Source organism: Chlorocebus sabaeus, chromosome 9, assembly GCF_047675955.1.
Source record: "Chlorocebus sabaeus isolate Y175 chromosome 9, mChlSab1.0.hap1, whole genome shotgun sequence".
NCBI lineage: Eukaryota > Metazoa > Chordata > Mammalia > Primates > Cercopithecidae > Chlorocebus > Chlorocebus sabaeus.
The window spans coordinates 32,387,646-32,413,034 of NC_132912.1; the positions used below are offsets into that span (position 1 = coordinate 32,387,646).

At 41.4% G+C, this 25,389-nt stretch overlaps 1 protein-coding gene across 5 annotated transcripts in view; it reads right to left on the minus strand.

Moving 5' to 3' along the window:
• Positions 1–25,389, minus strand: part of CCNY (cyclin Y) — a 227,747-nt gene that overhangs the window by 20,127 nt on the left and 182,231 nt on the right. For all 5 annotated transcript variants that reach the window (XM_008002821.3, XM_008002823.3, XM_008002822.3 and 2 more), the window contains 3 exons: positions 23,662–23,697; positions 19,632–19,689; positions 19,423–19,542 (listed from right to left, as the gene is read on the minus strand). In XM_008002821.3, coding sequence (XP_008001012.1) covers positions 19,423–19,542; positions 19,632–19,689; positions 23,662–23,697 — 214 coding nt within the window. The remainder of the gene's footprint in view (positions 1–19,422; positions 19,543–19,631; positions 19,690–23,661; positions 23,698–25,389) is intronic.

The window sequence follows — 25,389 nt, forward strand, 5'->3', positions numbered from 1 at the left end:
CCAACAACCACAGAAGGTGGACTGCTATGGAAGAACCCCAGGTCCCAGCTTGCACAGCTAGGTAGGTGCTGTTCTCTGGGACAGGGTGCACTGGGGAGGAAGAGGTTGGTAAAAGATGGCAGGCCTAACTCTGGATGATTTCTGTCTTGAAATGTCCTAGAGGATGCCACATAAGTAGTGAACACACAAGTCTGGAGCTCCAAGAAGACAGCACTGGGGTGCCAGTCTGAGAGTCTGTGACAGGCAGAAAGAGCAAAGCCAGGGGCAAGGGACCTGGGGGAGGCTTAAGAACTAAGAAAAGGAGGGGCTGGGCCTGAGACTGGAGAGTCCCTTCCATTTTAAGGGCTGGAGACAGGATGAAGGGGCAGCAAAGGAGAGGGAGGAGTAAAACCTGGTATGTGGTGTTCTTGTTGAGTCTTGTAATAGTTTGGAAAAGAACTTCTAAGGCAAAGCTGTGTTTGCAAGTGCCTAAACTAGGCTTACAACATTATATGGGGCATATGAGAAGGAAACTGAAGGGGTCTCTTGCACAATAAAACATTAAATTGGAAGATCAAGGATTCTAGAGGCAATGACTGTGCAAGTGGCGGGGCAGGAGAAGCAGCAGGTGGGTTCAGGAGGGGGGAGGCCAGGGAGAGAAGGGCAAGTGAGTAAGGGTAGAGGGACAAAAGCAGTGGCGGGGAAGACAGGGTGGAAGAAGGGGATGGACGAACAATCCTTAATGGAAGCAAAACTCTGGGCAGATTAAGGATAAAAAGACCATCAGTGAGCAGCACAGGGTCACCAGCACTGTAGGGTCATGGGCCATGAGCAGCGCAGGGTCACAAGCAGCGTAGGGTCACATGGCTTGACCAGCTCCTCTGCAGAGCCCCCCACCCCTCATTCCTAAACCACAGACAGAGTGAGAGGGTCTAATGCTCCCCACAGCAACCAGAAGCTTCCTTGTGGCATATTTTGCCAGGTGCAGTTGTGAAGCCCCTGAGAAACTGGTGGGGTGGGGAGGGGGAGGTCAGACTCTTCTCGGTCTCTTCCAGAGAAACAGGGATTTTGGCGTGGTGAGGGGTGGGGGGTTTGGCACCCAAATGTTTGCTGAATGAAAACATCCATGACTAATTGTTCTCTTGCTTAAAAAGATTACTGTTCTGTGTTCAGTGCTTTAATAATGAAATAGCAATTTTTTAAATTTTAAAAACTGGGATTTTTATAGCTTATCAGATGTTCCTTAGAATAGATCAGGGCACCGTACTGAAGACAAAGTAAAAATCCTAAAAAGAAAGTACGGTTGACCCTTGAACAACACAGGTTCAAGCTGTGTGGATCCACTAATATGCAGATATTTTTGTTAACAGCTACACCGAATGCACCTGACTCTCCTGCCTCCCTTCCACCTTCTCCACCTCTTTTGCCTCCACAGCCCCAGAGGCAGCAAGACCAATCCTTCCTCCCCTCCTCAGCCTACTCAACATGAAAACGACCAGGATGACGACCTTTATGATGATCCACTTCCACTTAATGAATGGGAAATATATTTTCCTGGCTGGGCGCGGTGGCTCACATCTGTAATCCCAGCACGTCAGGAGGCCAAGGTGGGCAGATCACAAGGTCAGGAGATCAAGACCATCCTGGCCAACATGGTGAAACCCGATCTCTACTAAAAATACAAAAATAAGCTGGGCATGGTGCACATGCCTGTGGTCCCAGCTACTTGGGAGGCTGAGGCAGGAGAACTGCTTGAACCCAGGAGGCGAAGGCTGTAGTGAGCCAAGATTGTGAAATTGCACTCCAGCCTGGGTGACAGAGCAAGACTCCATCTCAAAAAAAAAATATATATATATATATATACACACACACACACACACACACACACACATATATATTTGTCCTTATTTTCTTAACATTTTCTTTTCTCTGGCTTACTTCATTGTAAGAATACAGTACAGTATACATATAACATGCAAAATAATCAAATATTTATGTTATAGGTAAGGCTTTCAGTCAACAGTAGGCTATTAAGTTTTGGGGGGGGTCAAAATTCCATGTGGATTTTCAACTGTGCAGGGTTCCATGCCTCGAACCCTGGAGTTGTTCATGGGTCAAGTGGAGTAACACGTTTGAAATCCCAAAGGCAAATAGCCAGTAAGCTGTCGTAAGAGGTTCTAAGTATACTAATAATAAAATGGAAAACCATTATAGGGAAAGTCCACCTTGACCTTCCCAAATTAGTTGGGTGACCCTCCCCTTGCTCCGAGTGCTGCATTTATCTCAGGGTAGGGTAAGGGCCTCTTCCCTGGATAGGAAGCCTGGATAAGCCCTCATCTCATCCCCAGTACGCGCGGCATCTAGCACAGGGGCCGGCAGTGTGTGTTCCCTGAATGCTTCATGGACACATGGTCCCCTGCAGGGATGACGAGTGGCCTGCATCCACACAGGGCTCCAGCAGGCTACTGAAAGAGCTTTGAAAGGACAGGTTTCCAGCACAAGGGAAGTCGGCAGGACTACATATGAGAGTGATTTGCTAGTAAAACGACCACAAATAATGGCATTCAGGAAAGAGAACTGCATTGACAAAGGTGTAGTGAACTAAGGGAAACTGAGTCCTTGGCTTGTGAGACAGGTGCAGTGGTGAACAACAGAGGCGGCAGCTATGGGCACACAGGAAGCCAGAGAGACTTTCAAATAAGGCCCAGGAAGTCATAAAGCATGGCATTGTAACTGCACTGGAAAGGCCTTTGTGGGAGTTTCCAAGTGTCCTTCACTCAATAATAATAGCATTTGAGTGTGATAACTATTGGTGGAAAAAAGTAAGTCACTCAAGAAAGCTCAATAACCTTATCAATTTTGGGGGATTTTCATTTATTATATTAAGTTTAAACAGAAAGAATAAGCTAATGTTTTAGATCATAATTTTCCTCTGTGTGAACATCATAACTCTTCAGGTAAAGATCTACGTGAGGCTCAGTGGAATTCCAGCTGGCACTGACCTCAGGGTCCCAGGGTGTGTATTTTACAAAGGCTGATGACAAACTCCTCTCACTCTCCAACAAAGAGACAACCAGAAAATGTGCAATACCACTGTGCTGACAGCAGAAAATGGGGGCTGGACCTAAGTAAACCTCCAGATCGTTAAAGCAGCAGAAAAAGAAGACTGTGATGCAATCTTCACCCAGATACCAGAGACACCACTTCTTTACAGACGTGAGGCGCTCAAACCTCCCAAGCTCTCCACAGAGGACGGTGCTCACTGGCTCAGTACAAAAAGCTGACTACATTTTCTTCTGACTTTGTAACTTACAAAGAATATTTGTAGATGAATATTAATAAGTGTATTAGGTAATATTTAAGAGAATACTTAATGTTTGGGAAAAAACCAGTCATGAACCAGGTGTGATATTCCATTACAGCTAACTGAAGGAATCAGACATGATACATCCTGTAACAGAGGGAAAGCAGTTGCTATATTGGGAGATAAGGCATTCACGGTAAGCTTAACTTAAAAATACTTAATTTAGCAAAACTTGCCAATAAAACTATAGTCAAGAGTCAGCTGCAACTTCTTTAGTAAACTCCCACTTGGATATTTTAACTCTCTGCCAAGTAAAATAATACACAGTTTATTTTCCTAAACAATATCCCACGACCATTGCTAAGAGGTCACTCTTACTCAAATAAGTTTTCAGATTTAATTCATGAGAATGACTATTCTGAGAAGTCCCTCTCGAAACTACAGGTTAATGAGCAACTACGGAGCTATAAAGAGGCATCAGCTGACTGCACATCACAAAGCCGTTCAGAGGCATTTGGAGGGGATCAAACAAAACTCACGGAATCGAGGATATATGCAAATGAGATCCCAATGATGCTGAAATTATTCCAATCCGATTTTAAAGAATAATACTAGGCCAGTTAATTTTCTGAATCTGTACCAGATATAATTTCCTTCTGGACTTTAATCCTGCCATCTTTCAGCTGTTTGGTTTGGATGATTAGAGCATGTTACGATACAGCTGAGGTCAAAATCATATGGGTCAAGACTCTGTGAAGTGAATTGGTAGCTTCATTCCATTCTCAATTATACCCTAATTCCAGAATGCTGTCTCATAAACATACTATTTGGGGGGAATGGGGGTAGCTTCCTAAACTCCCTGTATTCAGCAATGCTCCATAAATTACCACTTTTGTGGCCAAAAAAGTTATTTTAAAGGAGTAATTATTATTTTCTGTTTATAAAATTTCTGCCAGTTTCACATTTGGATTCTTTTTGTACCTGATGCTGGAAGATTTTCCAATAGCCTGGAATATATATTTATATTATGAATATAGGTTAATAAATTAACATAAAGTATAATCTTTACCCTAACCTACAGCAATAACCTCCTTGCTGGTATTCCTGGAGAGATCTTAATAAAAATCTCGCATGATTCTGTTGGTATCCTGTGGATATGGGTTACACTGTGTCCCCTCTTCCAATATGTTGAAGTCCTAACCCCCAGTGGCTCAGAATAGGGCCTTATTTGGAGACAAGGCCTTTACAGAGGTAGTGGAGTTAAAACGAGTTCGTTAGGACAGGACCTAATACAATATGATTGGGGCCCTTACATAAAGGGGAAACTTGGAGACGACATACACACAGGAGAATGCAGCGTGAGCATGAGGCTGGGCACCCACACACCACAGAGAGACGCCTGGAGCAGAACCTTCCCTCACAGCCCTCGGAACTAACCTGGCCAGCGCCTTGATTTTGGACTTCTGGCCTCCAGGACTGGGAGACAATGAAGTTCTGGGGCTGAAGCCACCCAGTGTGCAGTACATTGTTCTGGAAGCCCCAGGGAATTAACAGAATATCTGTCTAAAGATCTTGATGGCTCCCTGCCACCTGAAGCGAAGCTGGCGATCCACAGTACAGGAGTAGCTCACAGACAGGTTTCGTTTGGCTTCGAGATTCTTTTTAAAATCTCAGCTAACAACAGGGAATGTTCAAAAATAAGTTCGGTTTTCTAGCTTCTCTTTGAACACTGGAAGGCCCCAGCCCCTCATTTCTACATGGCAAGGATTAGTCATGCTGTGATTTTCAAATGTTACTGAGTGTACATGCATGCACCCACATGAACACATGCTTACTTAGCATTTGCCATCAGTAACAACCCTCTCTTTCCTCTAAAAGGAGGCATCTGCAGCCCAGGAAATGATCCTGATCATCTACCTAAAATGTATAAACAGAAGAGAAAGAACAAAACAGCACGGAGTGCAGCAAACAGTGAACATAGCAAGCCTGAGACTGCTATGGGGCTGCTTCTGGGGCTGACCTCAGCTGGCATTTGAGAGCGTCCATTTCAGGAGGGCTCCCAGCATTCCCAGGACAGGTAAGAGCAGCTCGCTATGCACACAAGTGTACAAACAAGGTGGTTTATGCTGAGCCTGCTTTCCCTCTGGGACTCTGGAATTTTGGTATGTGCTTAACAGAGGATGTCTGCGTGATCAACACACACAAACCTCAGGCGTTGAGTCTCTAATGGGCTTTGCTGGTGGTCAACATCTTTGAAGTATAGTCATACGTCATTTAACAATGGGTACATTCTGAAAAATGCTTCATTAGGCAATTCAATCCTTGTGGGAATACCATAGACTGCACTTACACAAAAGCAGGCGCTGCGGCCTACTACCAACCAAGGCTGTGTGGTACGACCTATTGCTCCAAGGCTGCAAACCTGTACAGCATGTGACTATACTGAATACTGTAGGTAACTGGAACACAAGGGTGAGTATTTGTGTATCTAAATATATCTAAAGAAAAAGTACTGTAAAAATATGGTATTGAAGATAAAAATGGTCCACCTGTACAGGGCACTTACGGTAAATGGAGCTTGCAGGACTGGAAGTTGCTCTGGATGAGTGAGTGAATGGTGAGTGAATGTGAATCCTAGGGCATTACTGTACACTACTGTGGATTTGATCAATGCTGTACATTTAGGCACTACTAAATTTATGAAAAAGATTTTCTGTAATAAAAAATTAACCCTAGCTTACTGTAACTTTATCAACTTTAAAAAAATTTTAAACTTTGGACTCTTTTGTGATAATGCTTAGCTGACTCACTATACAGTTGTACAAAAATACTTTCTCTCTTTATATCCTTATTCTACAAGCTATTTTATATTTAAGTTTTTTTTCCTTCACTTTCTAAACTTTTTTGTTAAAAACTAAGACATCAACACACATCTGCCTAGACCTACACAGAGTGAGGATTATCAATATTGCTGTTTTCTGCCTCCACATCTTGCCCCACTGCCAGGTCTTCAGAGGCAGTAATACACACAAAGCAGTGGTCTCTTGCCTGCTTCCAGAACACCTCCTGAAAGACCTGCCTGAGGCTGTTTCACTGTTAACTTCTTTGTTTTAAAATAAGTAGAAGGGGTACACGCTAAACAATAAAAAGTATAGTATAGTAAACACATAAAACAGTAACAGAGTCGTTTATTATCAAGTATTATATGTACTGTGCACATGCTAGACTTTTACATGTCTGACAGCACAGGTTTGCTTACATCAGCATCACCACAAACACCTGAAGCCTAGGATGCACTAGGATGTTATGATGTCACCAGGCGATAGGAATTTCTGAGCTCCACTATAATCTTCTGGACAAATGTCATATATGTGGTCCACCGTTGACTGAAACACCATTATGTGGCACATGACCGTATTGTTACAACTCACTGCCGGGGGATCAAGTGTGCGCTGTATCACTCCACTGGGAGAGGACTATTTTTCCTCCAGACTTTACCCCACGGGCCCTCCCCTTTTTGCTGATTTTGCATTATACCCGGACATTGTAATAAGTCATAGCTGCAGAACTATATGCTGGGTCCTGTGAGTCCTGCCAGTAAATGATCAAACCTGGGGTGGTCTTAGGGACTCCCAACACACACAGTATTTTACAAATGCCAGGCTGCACCCGATTAGTGGGTTTTTAAACAAATATACCAGATTATGAACAGCATTCTTTACTGAAATTTTTTAAAAAAGAAACAGATGGAAAAGAGTAGATCTAGCAAGTTGAGGTATCTGTTTATGAAATCTTGGGCAGTAGTGTGCACTAAGATGAACATAATTTGCATTGCACCTGCCTTTAACTTTACTGAATTTGCATAAGCATGGCAACTCTTAGACTCCCTGTCACTAAGTTTAGATAACTAGTGACTTGACCACCACTTATTATTTGCTAGCAATTGGAGGAACAACTGAATAAGATGTCTGGACTCATCACTGAACAGATGCCACCTGAATAACAGCTTTTGAATTCCTCAGAATCTATTAAAAGTGACCCATAAAGGAAGTCTTTCAGGGTCAGACTCAACTGATTCCACAGTCACTTCACCATCAGAGCACCAGATTCTGAGAAGGGATTTAGAGGCTGCAGTTCAGGGGCTGAATGGCAGGCATCGGACAGCCGTGCAGCAATGGCTGGGCCCTGCCAAGAACTCCTCAGGCTGAGACCCAACCCCACTTGGCATGATCAGTCATCCTGACAGGCTGATACAACAAGCACTCTTCTTAGAATGCATCACCTAGGGAGGTGGAGCACAACTGCCTGCTTAAGTGTGGGTTGTACAGACTGACCTCATTCCAAGGATACGCAGTACAGAAAGTGGAGAAAAAGAGTGACTACAAAGCACAGAAACCTGACAAATACAACCTCAGCCAGGGATCAAGGTTATCATCAATAGCCATAAGTCATGTTGACCTTATGTACCTTTGATGTGATGTGATAAAAATGATGGTTTACCTTTGTTATCTTCTTCCAAAAAAACATATAATCCCAGTCTAATCATGAGAAAAACATCACACAAATCCCAAGTTAGGAACATTCTACAAAAAAAACTAGCTAGCACTCCTCAAAACTGTCAAGATCGTCAAAAACAAGGAAAGCCTGAGAAACTGTCACAGCCAAGAGGAGACTAGGGAGAACGACAAATAGATACAATATGGTGTCCTGGATGGGATCCTAAAGAAGAAAAGGGATGCTGGGTAAAAACTAATTAAACTGGAGTAAAAATGAACTTCAGTTAATAATAATAATATATGGGCAGGTATGGTGGCTCACACCTGTAATCCTAGCACTCAGGGAGGCCGAAGAGGAAGAGTCACTTGAAGACAGAAGTTCAAAGCCGGCCTGGGCAACGTAGCAAGGCCCAGTCTCTACAAAATATTTTTAAAAGTTAAGCGAGTATGAAGGTGCACGGCTGTAGTTCCAGCTACTCAGGAGGCTGCAGGGACAGGATCACTTGAGCACAGGAGTTTGAGGCTGCAGAGAGCCATGAATGGTGCCAATGCACTCTAGCCAGGGCAACAGAATGAGATCCATCTCAAAAATAATAGTTAGAATAATAGTATATCAGTATCAGTTCATTAAGTGTAACAAATAGATCACACTAAGATACTAAATTGTGTACATTATATCATACAATTTTATAATACAGATGTTAAAAACAAACTGGAGGTGGGGTTTACAGGAACTGTTTTCTTCACAATTTTTATGTAAATCTAAAACTAATCTAAAACAAAAGTTTATTTAAAAAAATATATCTATGGAAATGAAAGTATAACCCAGCAAAACTTTTGCAATGCAACTAAAGCTTAGAAATTCATAACTGTAGATGCCTGTATTAAAAAAAAAGACTCAAATCAATAACCTAACTTTCCATATTAAGGAACTAGAAGAAGAGCAAACTGAAACTAAAGTAGAAGGAAGTAATCGAGATTGAAGTGGAAAGAAATGAAATAGAAATATTAAAACAAGAGACAAAATCAATAAAACTGAAAGTTGATTCCTTGGAAAAAACAACAAAATTGAAAAACCTGAAGGTAGACCAACCAAGAAAAAGAAAGATGGCTCAAATGAGTAAAATCAGAAGCAAAACAGAGGACATTATAGACTTTACAGAAATAAGAAGAATTACAAAAGAATACTGTGGAACAACTGCATGACAACAAATTGGGTAATGCTGATGAAATGGACAAATTCCTAGAAAAACAAACTACTGCAATTGACTCAAGAGATAACCTGAATAGACCTATAAGAAATAAGCAAGGAGACTGATTAGTAATGTAGAAACTTCCAAAAGAGAAAAACCCTGACCAACATGGCTTCAGTGGTAAATTCTACCAAACATTCAAATAAGAATACCAACCCTTGACAAACTCTTCAAAAAAAAAAAAGAAGGAATATTTTTCAATTCATTCTATGAGGCTAGTATTACCCTGATACCAAAACCAAAGATATCACAAGAAAACCATAGACCAAATTCCTTACAAATATGGATGTAATTATCAACAAAAGACTAGCAAACTGAGTTCAGCAACATATAAAAAGAATTATATACTGTGACTAACTGGGAATTATCCCAGGAATGCAGGGTTAACATATTAATAGAACAAAAGATAAAAACTACACAATCAATCACGATAGATGCAGAAAAAGCATTTAACAGAATCTAATACCCTTTCAAAATAAAAACACTACACAAATTAGGAATACAAGAAAACTTCCTCAATCTGATAAAGGACATCTACAAAAAACTCCCAGCACACAGCACATTTAATGGAGAAGAATGGAAAGCTTCATACCTAATATCAATGACAAGACAAGGATGTGCACTCATGATACTTCTATTCAACACTGTACTAGAGGTACTAACTGTGGCAACTAGGCAAGAAAACGAAATAAAAGGCATTCCATAATGAAAAGGAAGAAGTAAAACGATCTCTATTTGCAGGTGATCTTCCCATGTAACATTCTAAAGAATCTACTAAAAAAATTATTAGAATAAATGAATTCAGCAACGTGGCAGCATACAAGATCAATCTACAAAAATAAATTGTATTTCTATAGTCTAGCAATAAACCACCAAAAATGAAATTAAGAAAACAATTCAGTTTATAACAGCATTAAAAAGAGTTAAATACCTATGAATTATTTATTTATTTATTTATTTTTTTGAGACGGAGTCTCACTCTTGTCACCAGGCTGGAGTGCAGTGGCACAATCTCAGCTCACTGAAATCTCTGCCACTGCAACTTCTGCCTCCTGGGTTCAAGCGATTCTCCTGCCTCAGCCTCCTGAGTAGCCGGGACTACAGGTGCGTGTCACCATACCCAGCTAATTTTTGTGTTTTTAGTAGAGATGGGGTTTCACCATGTTGGCCAGGATGGTCTCGATCTCTTGACCTCATGACCCGCCCTCCTTGGCCTCCCAAACTGCTGGGATTACAGGTGTGAGCCACCGCGCCCAGCCCCAGGAATAAATTTAACAAAAGAAATATAAGATTTGTATACTGAAAACTATAGAAAAATGTTGACAAAATGAAAGAAAATCTAAATAAACAGAAAGATATTCCATGTTAGAAGATATTTGAATGCTTAATACTGCTAAGACCACAATACTTCCCAAACTGATCTACAATGTATCAATGCAATTCCTACTAAAATCCCAAAATTTTGGGGTGGTGGGTGCTGACAAATCGACAAGCTAATTCTAATGTTCATTGGGAAATGCAAGGACAATGGATGGCATGGCCAAAACAACATTGAGAGAGAAAAACAAAGCTGGAAACTCATACTTTCTGATTTCAACTTCAAATCTATGGTAATCAAGACAGTGTAGTACTGATATAAGGATATACATAAAGATCAATGGAACAAAACTGAAAACCCAGAAATAAACTTTCATGTTTATGGTCAAGTGATTTGTGACAAGGGTGACAAGACAGTTCAATGGGGAAAGGATAAAGGCACTGGGACAACTGGATATCCAAATGCACAAGAATGAATGTGGACCCCTAACTCACAAAAATTAGCTCAAAATGAATGATGGACCTAAATGTAAGAGCTAAATTTATAAAACTCCTAAAGGAAGATACAGGGGTAAATCATCATGATCATGGGTTATGCAATGATTCTTAAGATAAGCACAAGTGACAAAAGAAATACATTGGGCTTCATGAAAATAAAAACCTAAGTTCCAAAATGTACCATCACAAAAAAGAAATGACAAAACAGATGAGAAAATGTGTGTGAATCATATACCTGACAAAGGACTTGTATCCAGAACATATAAAGAACTCCTGCAACTCAACAACCAAAAGACAAACCCATTTTTAAATGGGCAAAGAATGTAAACAGATACTTCTCCAAAGAAAACATATAAGTGGTCAATAAACACATGCAAAGATGCTCAACCATCATTAATCCTCAGGGAAATGCAAATAAAAACAATGAGCTAACCCTTCAAACCCACTAGAACGGCTAACATGAAAAAGACAGACACTAACAAGCACTGACAAGGATGTGATGTGGAGAAACTGAAAATCTCATTATGTTGCCAAAGGAAATCTGAAACTGTGCAGTCACTTTGAAAAACAGTCAATCTGCTGTTCCTCAAAACAGAGTTACCATATGACCCAGCAATTCTACTTCTAGATATATACCAAGAGAAATGAAGACATATGCCCACATATAAACTGTATCAGTTCATTTTCATGCTGCTGATAAAGACATACCTGAGACTGAGCAATCTACAAAAGAAAGAAGGTTTAATTGAACTTATGGTTCCACATGGCCGGGGAAGCCTCACAATCATGGCGGAAGGCAAGGAGGAGCAAGTCACGTCTTACACGGATGGCAGCAGGCAAAGAGAGAATGACAGCCAAGCGAAAGGGGCTTCCCCTTATCAAACCATCAGATCTCATAAGGCTTATTCACTACCACGAGAACAGTATGGGGGAAACCGGTGCCATGACTCAATTATCTCCCACCAGGTCTCTCCCACAACAACGGGAATTATGGGAGACACAATTCAAGACAACATCTTGGTGGGGACACAGCCAAACTATATCATTCCACCCCTGGCCCCTCCCAAATCTCACGTCCTCACATTTCAAAACCAATCATGCCTTCCTAACAGTCCCTCATTTCAGCATTAACTCAAAAATCCACAGTCCAAAGTCTCATCTGAGACAAGGCAAGCCCCTTCCACCTATAAGCCTGAAAAATCAAAAGCAAGCTAGTTACTTCCTAGATACAATGGGGGTACAGGTAATGGGTAAATACAGCCATTCCAAAGGGGAGAAATTGGCCAAAACAAAGCAGTTACAGGGCCCAAGCAAGCCCGAAATCCAGCAGGGCAGTCAAATTTTAAAGCTCTAAAATGATCTCCTTTGACTCCAGGTCATGCTGATCCAAAAGGTGGGTTCCCATGGTCTTGGGCAGCTCCACCCCTGTGGTTTTGCAAGGAATAGCTCCCATCCTGGCTGCTTTCACTGACTGGTGTTGAGTGTCTGCAGCTTTTCCAGGTTCACGGTACAAGCTGCTGGTGGATCTACCATTCTGGGGTAGCTCTTCTCACAGCTCCACTAGGCAGTGCCCCAGCAGGGACTCTGTGTGAGGGCTCTGACCCAATATTTCCTTTCCACATAGTCCTAGCAGAGGTTCTCCACTGAAGGCCCCGCCCCTGAAGCAAACTTTTGCCTGGGCATTCAGGCATTTCCATACATCTGAAATCTAGGCAAACCTCAATTCTTGACTTCTGGACACCCACAGGCTCAATGCCATACAGAAGCTGCCAAGGCTTAGACTTCCACCCTCTGAAGCAACAGCCTGAGCTGTGCCTTGGCCCCTTTTAGTTATGACTGGAGTGGCTGGGACACAGGGCAGCAAGTGCCTAGACTGCACACAGCACAGGAACCCTGGGCCTAGTCTACGAAACCATTTTCTCCAAGACCTCCAGGCCTGTGATGGAAGGGGTTGCCCTAAAGACCTCTAACACGCCCTGGAGACATTTTCCCCATTGTCTTGGGGATTACATTCTCTCCAGCAAATTTCTGCAGTCCGCATGAATTTCTCCTCAGATAATGGGTGTTTCTTCTCTATCAGACTGTCAGGCTGCAAATTTTGTGAACTTTTATGCTCTGCTTCCCTTATAAAACTGCATGCCTTTAACAGCACCCAAGTCACCTCTTGAATGCTTTGCTGCTTAGAAATTTCTTCCACCAGATACCCTAAATCATCTCTCTCAAGTTCAAAGTTCCACAAATCTCTATTGCAGGGGCAAAATGCCACCAGTTTCTTTGATAAAACATAACAAGAGTCACCTTTGCTCCAGTAGTTCCCCAGTTCCTCATCTCCATCCGAGGCCACCTTAGCCTGAACCTTATTTTCCATATCGCTATCACTACTTTGGGCAAAGCCGTTCAACAAGTCTCTAGGGAGTTCCAAATTTTCCCACATTTTCCTGTGTTCTTCTGAGCCTTTCAAACTGTTCCAATCTCTGCCTGTTACCCAGTTCTAAAGTCACTTACATATTTTTGGGTATCTTCAGCAGCGCCCCACTCTACTGGTACCAATTTACTGTATCAGTCCGTTTTCACACTGATGATAAAGACATACCCGAGACTGGAAAAAAAAGAGGTTTAATTGGACTTACAATTCCACACAGCTGGGGAGGCCTCAGAATCATGGCGGAGGGTGAAAGGCACTTCTCACATAGTGCCAGCAAGAGAAAATAAGAAGAAGGCAAAAACAGAAACCCCTGATAAACCCATCAGATCTCGTAAGACTTATTCATTACCATGAGAACAGTATGGGGGAAACTGCTGCCATGCTTCAGTTATCTCCCACCAGGTCCCTCCCACAATAATGGGAGTTATGGGACATACAATTCAAGATGAGATTTGGGTGGCAACACAGTCAAACTACATCACAAACTTATACAAATCTTACCACAAACTTAGGTTCACAGCAGCAGTATTCATAATAGCCAGAAAGTAGAAACAAATTAAATGTCTACCAACTGATGAATGACTAAACAAAATGAAGTACAGCCACCCTCAGCATCTGTGGAAGGTTGGTTCCAGGGCCCCCTGCGGATATTAAAATCTGAGGATGCTCAAGTCCCTGAAATAAATGGCATAGTCATTTTCGTATAACCTGTGCATATCATCTTGTATATCTCTACATGACTTATAATACCTAATACAATGTAAACGCTAGGTAAATTGTTGTTATACTGTTTTGTTTAGGGAATAATGACAAGAAGAAAAAGTTTGAACATGTTCAGCACAGATACAACCATCACAGGCCTAACCACATATTCAATTTGCAGTTGGTTGAACCTTCAGGTGCAAAACCCTTATACAAGGAGGGCCAACACTCACTCTCATATACATATACATATAGAGAGAGTGCCGAAAGCCTGTGCGTTGTGACCAACTCAGCATTCCACTGGAGGCTATATGATCAAATAGCAAACTGTTCACCATGAATGCAGGATGTGGGCAAACTCACAACTGTGCCTGCCACCAGAAGGTTTGCTGAAGGCAGTAACTCCCTGGCTCCATGCTCCCTGAGGTAATCTACTGGAACATCTGGAGACTACTGTTCAGAGAATGCAGCTGTGCAGGCCTGCACTAAGTCAAGCAGCTGACTGACAAACACCCCCTTCTCCCTATCTCCTTTACTCAATAAATACTATAAATATTGTACTACAAATACTATACTCAATAAAGGGCTATAGAAGCTCAGGGTCCTTGTTCACTAAAAGCAAGGACCCCTGACCCCTTCTTCCAAATACATTCTTTTGTCTTTGTCTTATTCTTGCGTTCGTCCTCCTTTGTTCACTCCAACAGGGATTGGGGCTGTGGCATATATATGTCTCATATATATATATATATATATATATATATATATATATATATATATCCATTCAATGGAATATTATTTGCAATAAAAAAGGACATACTATACATGCTACAATGTGGATGAATCCCGAAAACATATGCTAAGTAAAAGAAGCCTATCATTAACTATCATATGAGATACTATTTATATGAAATGTTCAGAATAGGCAAATGAGACAGAAATTTGAGTAGTGGTTTCCTGGGCCTGGGTGGAGGCTAAGAATGCGAAGTGAATGCCAAAGGGTAAGGGGTTTCTCTATGGGGTGAAGGGAATATTCTGAAATTATGTTGGAGTGATGGTTGTACAATGTATTAAAACCCACTGAAATGCTCACTTTAAACGGCTGAATTGTAATGGTATATAAAATATGTCTCAATAAAGCTATCAAAAAATAGGGAATAAAGAAAGGGACTGCATCCCCTCGTCTGGTCAGCTGTCACTTTGCCACCTCCGTCTCTTCTTGGTCCCCCTTCCCTTATGCCTGAATCCCCCCATCAATCACCAACTTCCTCTTTCTCCCTCTCCCATTGCTGTGGTTCTGTAGACAGAACTAACCTCACATGGAATGCTCAATCAAGGTTCAGCTGAGTGATGTCCCTGAAATGGAGGAGTTTGCCTCTGTCCCTTCAGAAAACTTAAGCAGGGCCGGGTGTGATGGCACATGCCTGTAATCCCAAAATTTTGGGAGACTGAGATGGGCAGATCACTTGAGGTCAGGAGTGACCAGCCTGGCCAACATGGTGAAACCCCTATCTCTACTAAAAATCCAAAAAACTTAGCAGGGCATGGTGGCGTAAGCCTGCAATCCCAGCTACTCAGAAGGCTGAGGCAGGAGAATCGTTTGAACCCAGGAGGTGGAGGGTGCAGTGAGCTGAGATTGTGCTACTGTACTCCAGCCTGACCAACTAAGTGAGACTCCATCTCAAAAAAAAAAAAAAAAAAAAAAAGCTTAAGCAATGAAATGACAGAATATGTGTCAAATGTTCTAAAGCTACTGGGGCACGGGAAGATAATGAATAGGTATTAAATGCTCCTTATGTTTCAGGTACATCATTACCATGTACTTCAGCCAGTAGACAGTTATTACTGTGCTCACTACATGTTCAACAAATACTTACTGAGCATTTATTATAAGCTGGGCTGCGTTCCAGATGTTGGTCATATTGTAGTGAACCAAATGGACAAAAAGACAAAACATTTCTTACTCATGGGGCTTACTGGCAAAACAATAAAATTAATTACTTCAACCTAAAGCATGCTGACAGGTGATAAGCACGTGGAGAAAAAGCAGGAAGTGACGAGCAGCGAGTGCGGTGCAGGAGGGAGGCTGCAACTTCAGATATGGTAGCCAGGCAACAGCTTCCTGATGTGCCCTTTAAGTAAAGATGAGGAGGAGGAGGGCAAGACGCATCTCAAGCATGCCTGGGTCAGAGGGGGCTGGATGCCAAGGGGGCTGGGTGCAGAAGTCCCGAGGCAGGTGTGTGTCTGGTACTTTCAGGGAACAAAGTGACTGCAGCATGACACTGAGGAGAGTGGAGGCAGCTGGACAGAGATGACAGGGAGGCTTAATCTTGCTGAGCCCCGTCAGTCACGTAAGGGCTTTGTGTTTTCCTCTGAGATGGGAACCACTATAGATTCTGAACAGAGTAGAGTGCAAAGTGAGAAAAAAGAGCAGGACCAAGCTCCTTCAGCTCTGGGTCATGACTGATTTTTCTACAGATGAACATCTGACCCCAAAGGAACTGGGGCCTCCAAAATTGAAAGAGGAGACTGATTTAGAGGGTGTGTGGCCTTAAACAGAGAGGTGATGAAGCTAGGGTGGGAAAAGCTATTCATACTGTCCTGTCACATCCCATCGGAAGCAAGAAAGCCGACCTGCACATTAAGACTCCAGAGTCACAGCAGCGCGCAAAGGTGAGAGAAGCAGCCAGAAGGAAGAGAAACCTACAGTGGGCCTCATTCTACAGACTGATGTCCTTCCAGACCTACAGGACAAGGGATATGTGGGACCTGCCTGGACCTTCCAATATCTCCTTCTGCCTTGGCCTCTGGCTTTCTCATCCTTCCAACAGAAGATCCCAGTTCAGACAGGCGGTGAGCTTTTCATGTTGTCAAGGTACCACCTGGGACTAAAGTGGGTGCTATGCATGGTTCTCAGGATCAGCCAGCTTGGGTGACTCCTAAGGGAAGGGCAGGGCCTCGTGGAGGGGCAGCTGGATGCCAAGGCCTTTCTGCTCACCTCACCACAGGTCTGGCTTCCCCCAGCTGCTGCAGGAACACCACAAAGGCCTCTACATAACTCAGCAAGGTGCAAATCAATTACCTCACTCCCTTTCGAATTTCCTCATGTGGCAGTATCCATAGGAGAGCTTTCAGCATATTCTACAAGGCTAAAAAATACACTTAGTGATCTTAAGTTATTGTTGTGAAATATTTGCTTTGGGTGAAGTAGGTTTGGGTGTCTGAAGGGCCTGCAGGCTCTCTGTCCACAGCAGGCTGCCGCCCTACTCCGTGTGGGAAGCAGGGCCAGGACTAACTGCTCTTCCTGCCCCATCGCCTTCTGAGCAGCATGCCAAGATGCCAAACACATGCCCAGTGAAAATAAGGGGTTAATGAATGCATCTCTGTCAACTCTAGGCCAGACTTGTCCTGAAAGACTATTTCTAACTCTAGGGAACACGAGGAGGGAAGAACAATTCTACAAGAGTCTTGCTCAAGGCACACATCTCTATGCCCTCTGCCCATAAGCATGCAGCTGGGCTGAGCCTTGGCAGACAGCAGTGACCAGGGGATAGGCTGTAGGGCTGCACCCACCACGAAGGCCTCCAAGGCTGCTCCTCTCCAGCTGCAACCAACAAGACCCCCATGCAAACTGGCATCCTGGCCAACACCAGTCTATTTCATAGGACAAATGAAGATTTCAATAGTTACAATTATTCACAAGAAAAGTGCCAGTCCTACACTACTCCAAAGAAATGAACTCATCAGCCGTGTCATCTTCGGTGAGTGATGCAGAGGGCAGCGAGGGATGCCTGTTAGATGTTCTCTCAAGGCAAACACTGGGTGAGCTGCGGGGTTTAAATGCTGGCCCTGTCCTCCACACGACATGAACATCCTTCAAGCTAAATAATAACCCCGACCAGGAGGGCACTATCATTCACAGCCAGGCCATATTTTTCTCAGGAATTAAAGGTAGAAAAAAAGAATCCCCACCCCGTTCCATCTACAGCAACTTCAAAATAAATCCTTCCTCATGGCATGTAGTCTAGTACTAATTTCATCTATGGTTTCATTTGAGCTTTTCTTACTCTTCTTTTCCCTTCACTCAATTTCCCTACATAAAAATCTCAACCCTGTTGCCCTGTTGTGTGTTTTGGTTAGAATCTGAAATCCCTTTGAGGAACAAAGCTGGGCAATACATACATTTCTCAATTATGACATAGGAACCTGCAATCATTCCTAATCATCTAATGATTATTTGATTTTTCTATTATCCTTCAGGCTGTGAGTTCAATGAGAAGGAATGAACAAATGGATGAACAGATGAATGAATGAGCAAACAAGCCAACAGGGTTTCTGTTCAGTTAGCCTCAGAGCACACAGTTCTTCATGTGGTGGAGACACAAAGAGTCCTTCGGTCGCCTGTAAAGCTTCTACTAGACAATTGTCTCTTCTCAGAAACTACAGGAAATGGTATTCTGATCTCCAGGATAGCTCATGCACAGGTAAAGCTAATTTCTCATCTAAGTCACACACAATGTAAAAGGTCAGTGACAAAAAGGGTTCCATTGTTAAATCTATTTCCCAAGTGAGATTTGACCTAAATAGTGCATAACATTTTAAGAATCCAAGAATACTTTTTCTTTTGAGACAGGGTCTCACTCTGCCCCTCAGGCTGGAGTGCAGTGGCATGATCACGGCTCACTGCAGCCTGACCTCCTGGGTTTAAGTGATCCTTTCACCTCAGCCTCCCAAGTAGCTGGGACCACAGGCACGTGCCACCATGCCCAGCTGACTTTTAAGTTTCGTAGAGTCGGGGTTTCACTATGTTGTCCAGACTCATCTCAAACTCCTGGGTTCAAGCGATCCTCCTGCCCTGGCCTCCCAAAGTGCTGAAATTACTAATGTGAGCCATGGAGCCCAGCCATAAAAATAAATTTTTATTTTTTCTTGAGTCTTAAAATACACATTACCTCCATACTGTCTCTGAATATCCTGCAGACATATTTACTCAAAAGTCACAGAACAGAAGCTAAGAATATACACACCCCTTCCTAGACAAGTGTTCATGTAAAATGAGCGTATTCATCATATCTTACTAATATTATTACAATTTTTGTAGGGAATCAACACCAGGAAACCTAGACGTTTATAGGGAGTACCTTGGCCATTTGATCACTCCCTTAGTCCTACTGTTTTACTTACCTGCATTTTTAATTTCAGCATTTATTGGATTTGAACGTGATTTCACAAAAGACTTTAGGTGGGCGCTATGGAACAATCTTCACATCCTCTTCTGGGATATCTATCCTCTATTCTCCCAGGAGAATGACAACACTGAAGCTTATGCCACAGTGTCCACAGGGTAACCTGGTGAGGATTCCCCGCTCAAACCCCACTCCGCTGAGTGACAGGAATGGGCCCTGAACCACTCTGGCTGGGGATGGGTGTGGCCATCCTGAGAGCACTCACCAGGGTGACGATGGCACATTCAGCCGTCAGCTGAGCAGCACTGAACAGTGTCCGAACGAACCGGTAAATCTGCTTCTGCTCTGGGTTGTGTTTGTCATAATCTGGTGGCACTTCGGATTTCTGGGGAAGAAAATATTTTCAGATGACTGCTCTCCCAATCAGAGCAAAAAAGAATTAAATCATCTCATGAAACACAAGGAGGAGATTACCGAAAGAGGGTGAAGGTTTTCATCAAAAATATCTAAGAGCATCCTTCCATCTGGGTCCCTGGTAGGGAAAATAATAGAAAATGAAACTTACTTTCTGCAAGAACGTCATTCAAATAAAACAAAAATACATTTTAATTCAATGACTTTTTTTTTTTTTTTTTTTTTGATATGGAATCTCACTCTGTGGTCCAGGCTGGAGTGCAGCAGTGCTACCTCAGCTCACTGCAACCTCCACCTCCTGGGTTCAAGTGATTCTCCTGCCTCAGCCTTCTAAGTAGCTAGGATTACAGGTGCCTGCCACCATGCTCGGCTAATTTTTTTTTTTGTATTTTTAGTAGAGACAAGGTTTCACCATGTTGGCCAGGCTGGTCTCAAACTCCTGACCTCAAGAGACCTACCTGCTTTGGCCTCCCAAAGTTCTGGGATTACAGGTGTGAGCCACTGTACCCAGTCAATTCGACTATTTCAGGAAACACAAGTCAGTGCTAAATGGTTATTCATGAATAATGATTTTTCTTGGGTGCAATACTTAATCACTTTTGATTAAAATAGCCCAAAGAAATAAACGTTATAAACCACACTTAGCTAAATTAAGTAAAAATTTAATTTTAATGCTCTGAGTTTTCAAATGAACCAAATCTAGGCAAATGACTTAAATTTGACATCTTATTTCCAAGCAAAGGTTGATGGATCTGTTTAAGCCATTACCATATTGTGGGTGATAGGAAAGAAGTGCCAGGGTAAGAATGAATACTCAATGTATCCTAGAAATCAGTCTTATTATTCACAACATGCAACATCATTACTTCATTAAGTTTCACAATTTTACACTGAAAAACAAGAGGTGACAGATAAAAAGTCTTTAGTCAATAACCTGTAAGTGAATAGTTGGCTATTAACAGGTTGGTACATGCACAGAACCACTTAAAGAGGTAGCTTTCACTGTGAACACAGTGCCATGGGCCGCTGGGCTTTGTGGGGACCCTCTGTACCTCACCAGTGACAGCTCTGCTTTCATCTGTTATATGAAATTTAAGTTTTGCCTAAAAAATTTTCTGTAAACAACAAACTTGGAAACGACAACTTTTGGCTAACTGCGTGTAATTTCCATAGTCTGTGCTTCAGTGTCAGGCTTCAGAACTTCAGAAGGCTACAGACCTGTCCCTAACATACACTCATCATTGCAAACTTACAATATCTGCTTTAGAAATTTAACATCTGTGTAAAAATAAAAGAGAAAGAGCTTAACAAAACAGCTCAATTTTCATTCCCACATTTGCACAACAGCAATTATTATTACTATTTTTTGAGACAGAGTCTCGCTCTGTCACCAGGCTGGAGTGCAGTGGCGCAATCTTAGCTCACTGCAATCTCCACCTCCCAAGTTCAAGCGATTCTCCTACCTCAGCCTCCTTGTAGAGGCTGCTTCAATATCCCCTGTAGCTGGGATTATCAGTGCATGCCACCACGCCCAGCCGATTTTTGTACTTTTAGTAGAGACGGAGTTTCACCATGTTGGCCAGGATGGTCTCGATCTCCAGACCTTGTGATCCGCCTGCCTCGGCCTCCCAAAGTGCTGGCATTACAGCCACAAGCCACCGCGCTCGGTCACAGCAATTATTTTTAAAGCTCTGGGCATTCACACCTGTGGTCATTTACATTTGCCTGTATGAACACAGGCAGCAGAGACACAGATCAATCCAAACGAAAGAAAGGTTCAACCCAGCAGGGAGTCTGTGAGCAAAAAGCAGCTTCTGGGTGCATGTGGCTACACTCTGACACCAACCCTGGCTACAAAGAATCAGCGGATTCCCTCATCTTATTCACTGAGTTTTCAAATAAACCAAATCTTGAATCTCTATGAGGCATTCAAGATGCTACACAAGAGACAGAGCCTGGCCCAGGACCCCATTCCTGAGCAGTTGAGACCCATTCAATTTTGCTGAAGAACAAGGGCCCCTGAAAGCATCCAGTACTCTAGAGAAACATTCGCCTGAAGTAATTTTTAAAATGAGAACAGAGTCTAAAAATATAAATGAGAATTAAGAGCTCAAGGTAAGAAGACTCAGGAAAGGGAATTCTGGAGAATCCTCTGAGAAGCAGACTGTTTCCTTATTTGTACTAAAAGCTGTGTGTCCCAGCTGAACAGCACCACACCACCTTTATCAAGCTAACAGGTCTATCACCAGCACCAAAGGCCAGCCTAGCATGACAGTGAGGAGCAGGCATGCAGACGGGCATGCCTCCTCATATCTAGAGACGTGCAGGTGGCAATCTGTACATTAATCATGCTTGTTTACAATGCTCAATTTTTCAGTTAGACTTTCTCTACTTCCACTCACTTACTTTTGGTGCAATTTATCACCATTAATCTAGGAGAGCAATATGATTAGTGGTCTGAGTGCCAGATTACATTCATTTCCCAGTTCCCCAATTTACTAGTTGTATCATCTTAGTCAAATTAATCTCTCCGTGCCTCTAATTTCTTTATCTGTAAAATGAAGATACCAGCATCACCTTAAGGAGTTGTTATTAAAGCATGTAAAGAACTGACCAGAGGAGTCAGAGTAGGCGCTTCACAAAGCCAACTCTTACTATTATCAGCTCTGGCTACATTCACTTCAGGATCCATCATAGTCTAAGTACTAAGAAATAGAGATTCTAATGCAAAATTGTCTTGAAAGCACAACTGAGCTTCATCAATGGAATTCCACTGTTTCTTAAGCTTTACAGATTTAAAAAGTTTGAACTAGTATAGAAATAGGCAACAAAATCTACACTTTCATTGATAACATTACTCTAATTCTAAAGATTTAGGGTTCTGAAGTTGTACTGTTCTGTAAGTTCTTAAATCCAAAATTCTCAAGCACAAAGAACCATGAATCACAATTACCGTATGGAAACAGATGATCACAGAGAATTCCTTTCTAGGTGTCTCCTTCTGGATATTCATGTTTTCTCCAATACTGTTCATTAGAAGCTGTCATCCAACCTCCCTTGCACTGACTAACCACACTTTGTAAACAGATACAAGGTGTGGGGCTCCCACCGGCTGAGCTCTGCACTTAGCATGTGGTGGCTCTGCTTGTTCCCAAACTAGTTCACACCAGCTGCACCCAGCAGACTCATGTAACATACATGATATGTCACATTATGCATGAAATATGACTACCATGAGAGTGGCTATGTCCTCATGAAAACTAAGGAGGATGCTTTGGAAACATCCGATAAAAGGAAATTGCTAAAAATAAATCTGCTGTAGATTAGGTGCGGTCAAAACTGGAAAGATTTTATACTCATCTGTTATGCAAATGTCCTCAAGCTTTCTCACTACTGACAAAAAAAAAAAAAAAAAAAAACTTGGAAAGGATGAATTAATTATAGCTGTGGCTTATGAAAGAAATAAATTTTGGTTCTCCAATCAATGTCCTGTGCTTGAAGCAAATGTTTTGAAGCTGCATTTTTTAAAAATTGGCAAATGAATGTATTCTTACATGTTTTATGCTGAAATAAAATGTATATGGTAGATTTTTTTTCACTCCCTGTTTTAACTGACTTTTAAAATTAACCAACTATTGCCAGATACACTTACATCAGAGAGGGCTTCTACATTAAAATAGTTTATGCCTGCTAAATCTACACCAAAATTGCCTCTAGTGAATTCAAACTATAAATTAAACATTTTTTCATGTTCAAGTTGCACCCAGTGAACTTTTAAAACGACATTTTACAAAAGACAGAATGTTTAAATAAATTTTACAGAAAATAAAGAAGAAAAAGGAAGCCAAACATCGTTGAGAAGCTTTGTCTGTTTTGCTGGTTTCAACCACACTCATTTGGTTTCCTCTGATTCGAAAGCAGTTCAGCACTTACCTGGGAAGTTTTAGTAAATTATACTACCTTTAGAAATTCTATGAAAATATGAGTTAAGAATGTATAATTCAAAGGTTTAGGCAACTAAAATATGAAAAAAATAGGAACAACATAACAGAAGATAATGTATGTTTTTAGCACACGACCATCCACATACCTGTTTTTGATGTGATAATATATTGCAAGAGCGACACTGTGAAAATAAAATGCAGAGGTTCAGTGTCCATGAGCATACTCAAGACCTTACACATTACCTGGCCACAGTCTGAACATAAATATTTAAACAGAAGTCAAAGCCTAACAATCTTTCTGAACAGTCTCATTTTATTCACAATACTGATCAGGAAAATGTCCTCTTCTGAGTAAATCAATCTGGCATTCATTCCCAGGAATAATATTACATCTCTTCTAGAAACAAAAGAACTTCAAGTGATAGTTAGAAGCAAACTGCTCTTTCTATTCAGAAATTTTCAGCTTTCCTCACTTGTATTAAAAAAAAAAAAAAAAAAAGCACTATGTAAAACATTGGTGGTATAAAGAAAACAGCTTTAGAAATCTCCAACTCATAACCTACTAGTTTAGAAAATTCATGGTTTCTTTATAACTACCAGAAAAATGTGAATGTCACCCAAGAAGTTTGCTATTTTTCCCTTAATAACCTCTGGGCAATCTGCTCAAGTTATTCATTCACTTGCTAAAATGGTACTGTAACTTTTATTTGTAGCACTACTTAAAATTTTATTTTACATTTTAAAAGGTCTGAATTTAATGAACAACTACATTCCCTTTCTCTGAACTTCTTTTCTAAAATAATTTTTTTTCTGACTAGAAAATATATTCATTGTAGAAATTTTGGAGAACATATTTAGAAAATACAACTATTAGCTTAAGATATATGGCTTTCTATAAATTATGTGTGTAAGGAGACAGGTTTGCATCCTACTTTTAACTTTTTTCATGTTAACATTTTTTTATCATTAAAAACATGATTTTAAATGGCTGATTATATTCCTTCATATGGTTGTCGAAAACTTAACTATTCCCCACTACTGAACATTTAGGTTGTTTCTAATACTTTGCAATTATAATTAACACCATAATGAACATCCCAATATTTGTGCAATATACAACTATATTATTTCCATAAGGATACATCCTATAATTGGAATCACTTGACCTCAAGTCATTAACAATGGTAAGGCTCTCAACACATATTGCCAAACATCTTTGCAGAAAGTCTACACCAGCAGCGTCTGTTTCGACTCGCACTCACTGACACTGACCTGAATCTTTTGACCAAGTAGTCTCGCAACTGGACAGGTGGAAAAAAAAAAAAAAAGTTTTCCTTTTTCTACCTGGGTTTCTTTAAACTCCTATCAAGTTGGCAGGGTTATTCATGTTCTGGACAGTTTTTTAAAATTTCCTCTTTCAAAAACTGTCTAGATACTTCCACTATTTTTGTTTTACATTAAAATTTATCGAGGATGCTAAAAATTATTTTTAGGTTTCTAAGAACATACGTAACTGTTTGCAGCAGACAGTGCTCTGATCCTCTCAGGGTACCGACTTGGCCCGAACATTTCCGCTTATTCAGCCACACTGGCTTAGAGACATGAGCATGCACCTTGGATTCCAAAGCACCCAGATGTTCCCTGTGACTTAACATGACAGTAGCTAATCTCACTCTCTTATATTCTTCTAAACCTCTCTCTTTCAGAGCTCTTCATTTAAATGACTTCCGCCTAGTGTTGAAAGTACTCATGAGCAAATAAGTGCTAATATATCCTTTTTCTTCTAACATCTTGAAAAGCATTGAAGCTGACGAAGAAACTGTAACTGGGGTAAAAGGGCTTCAGAATTTATAAAAAGTAATAAGGTTTTCAAA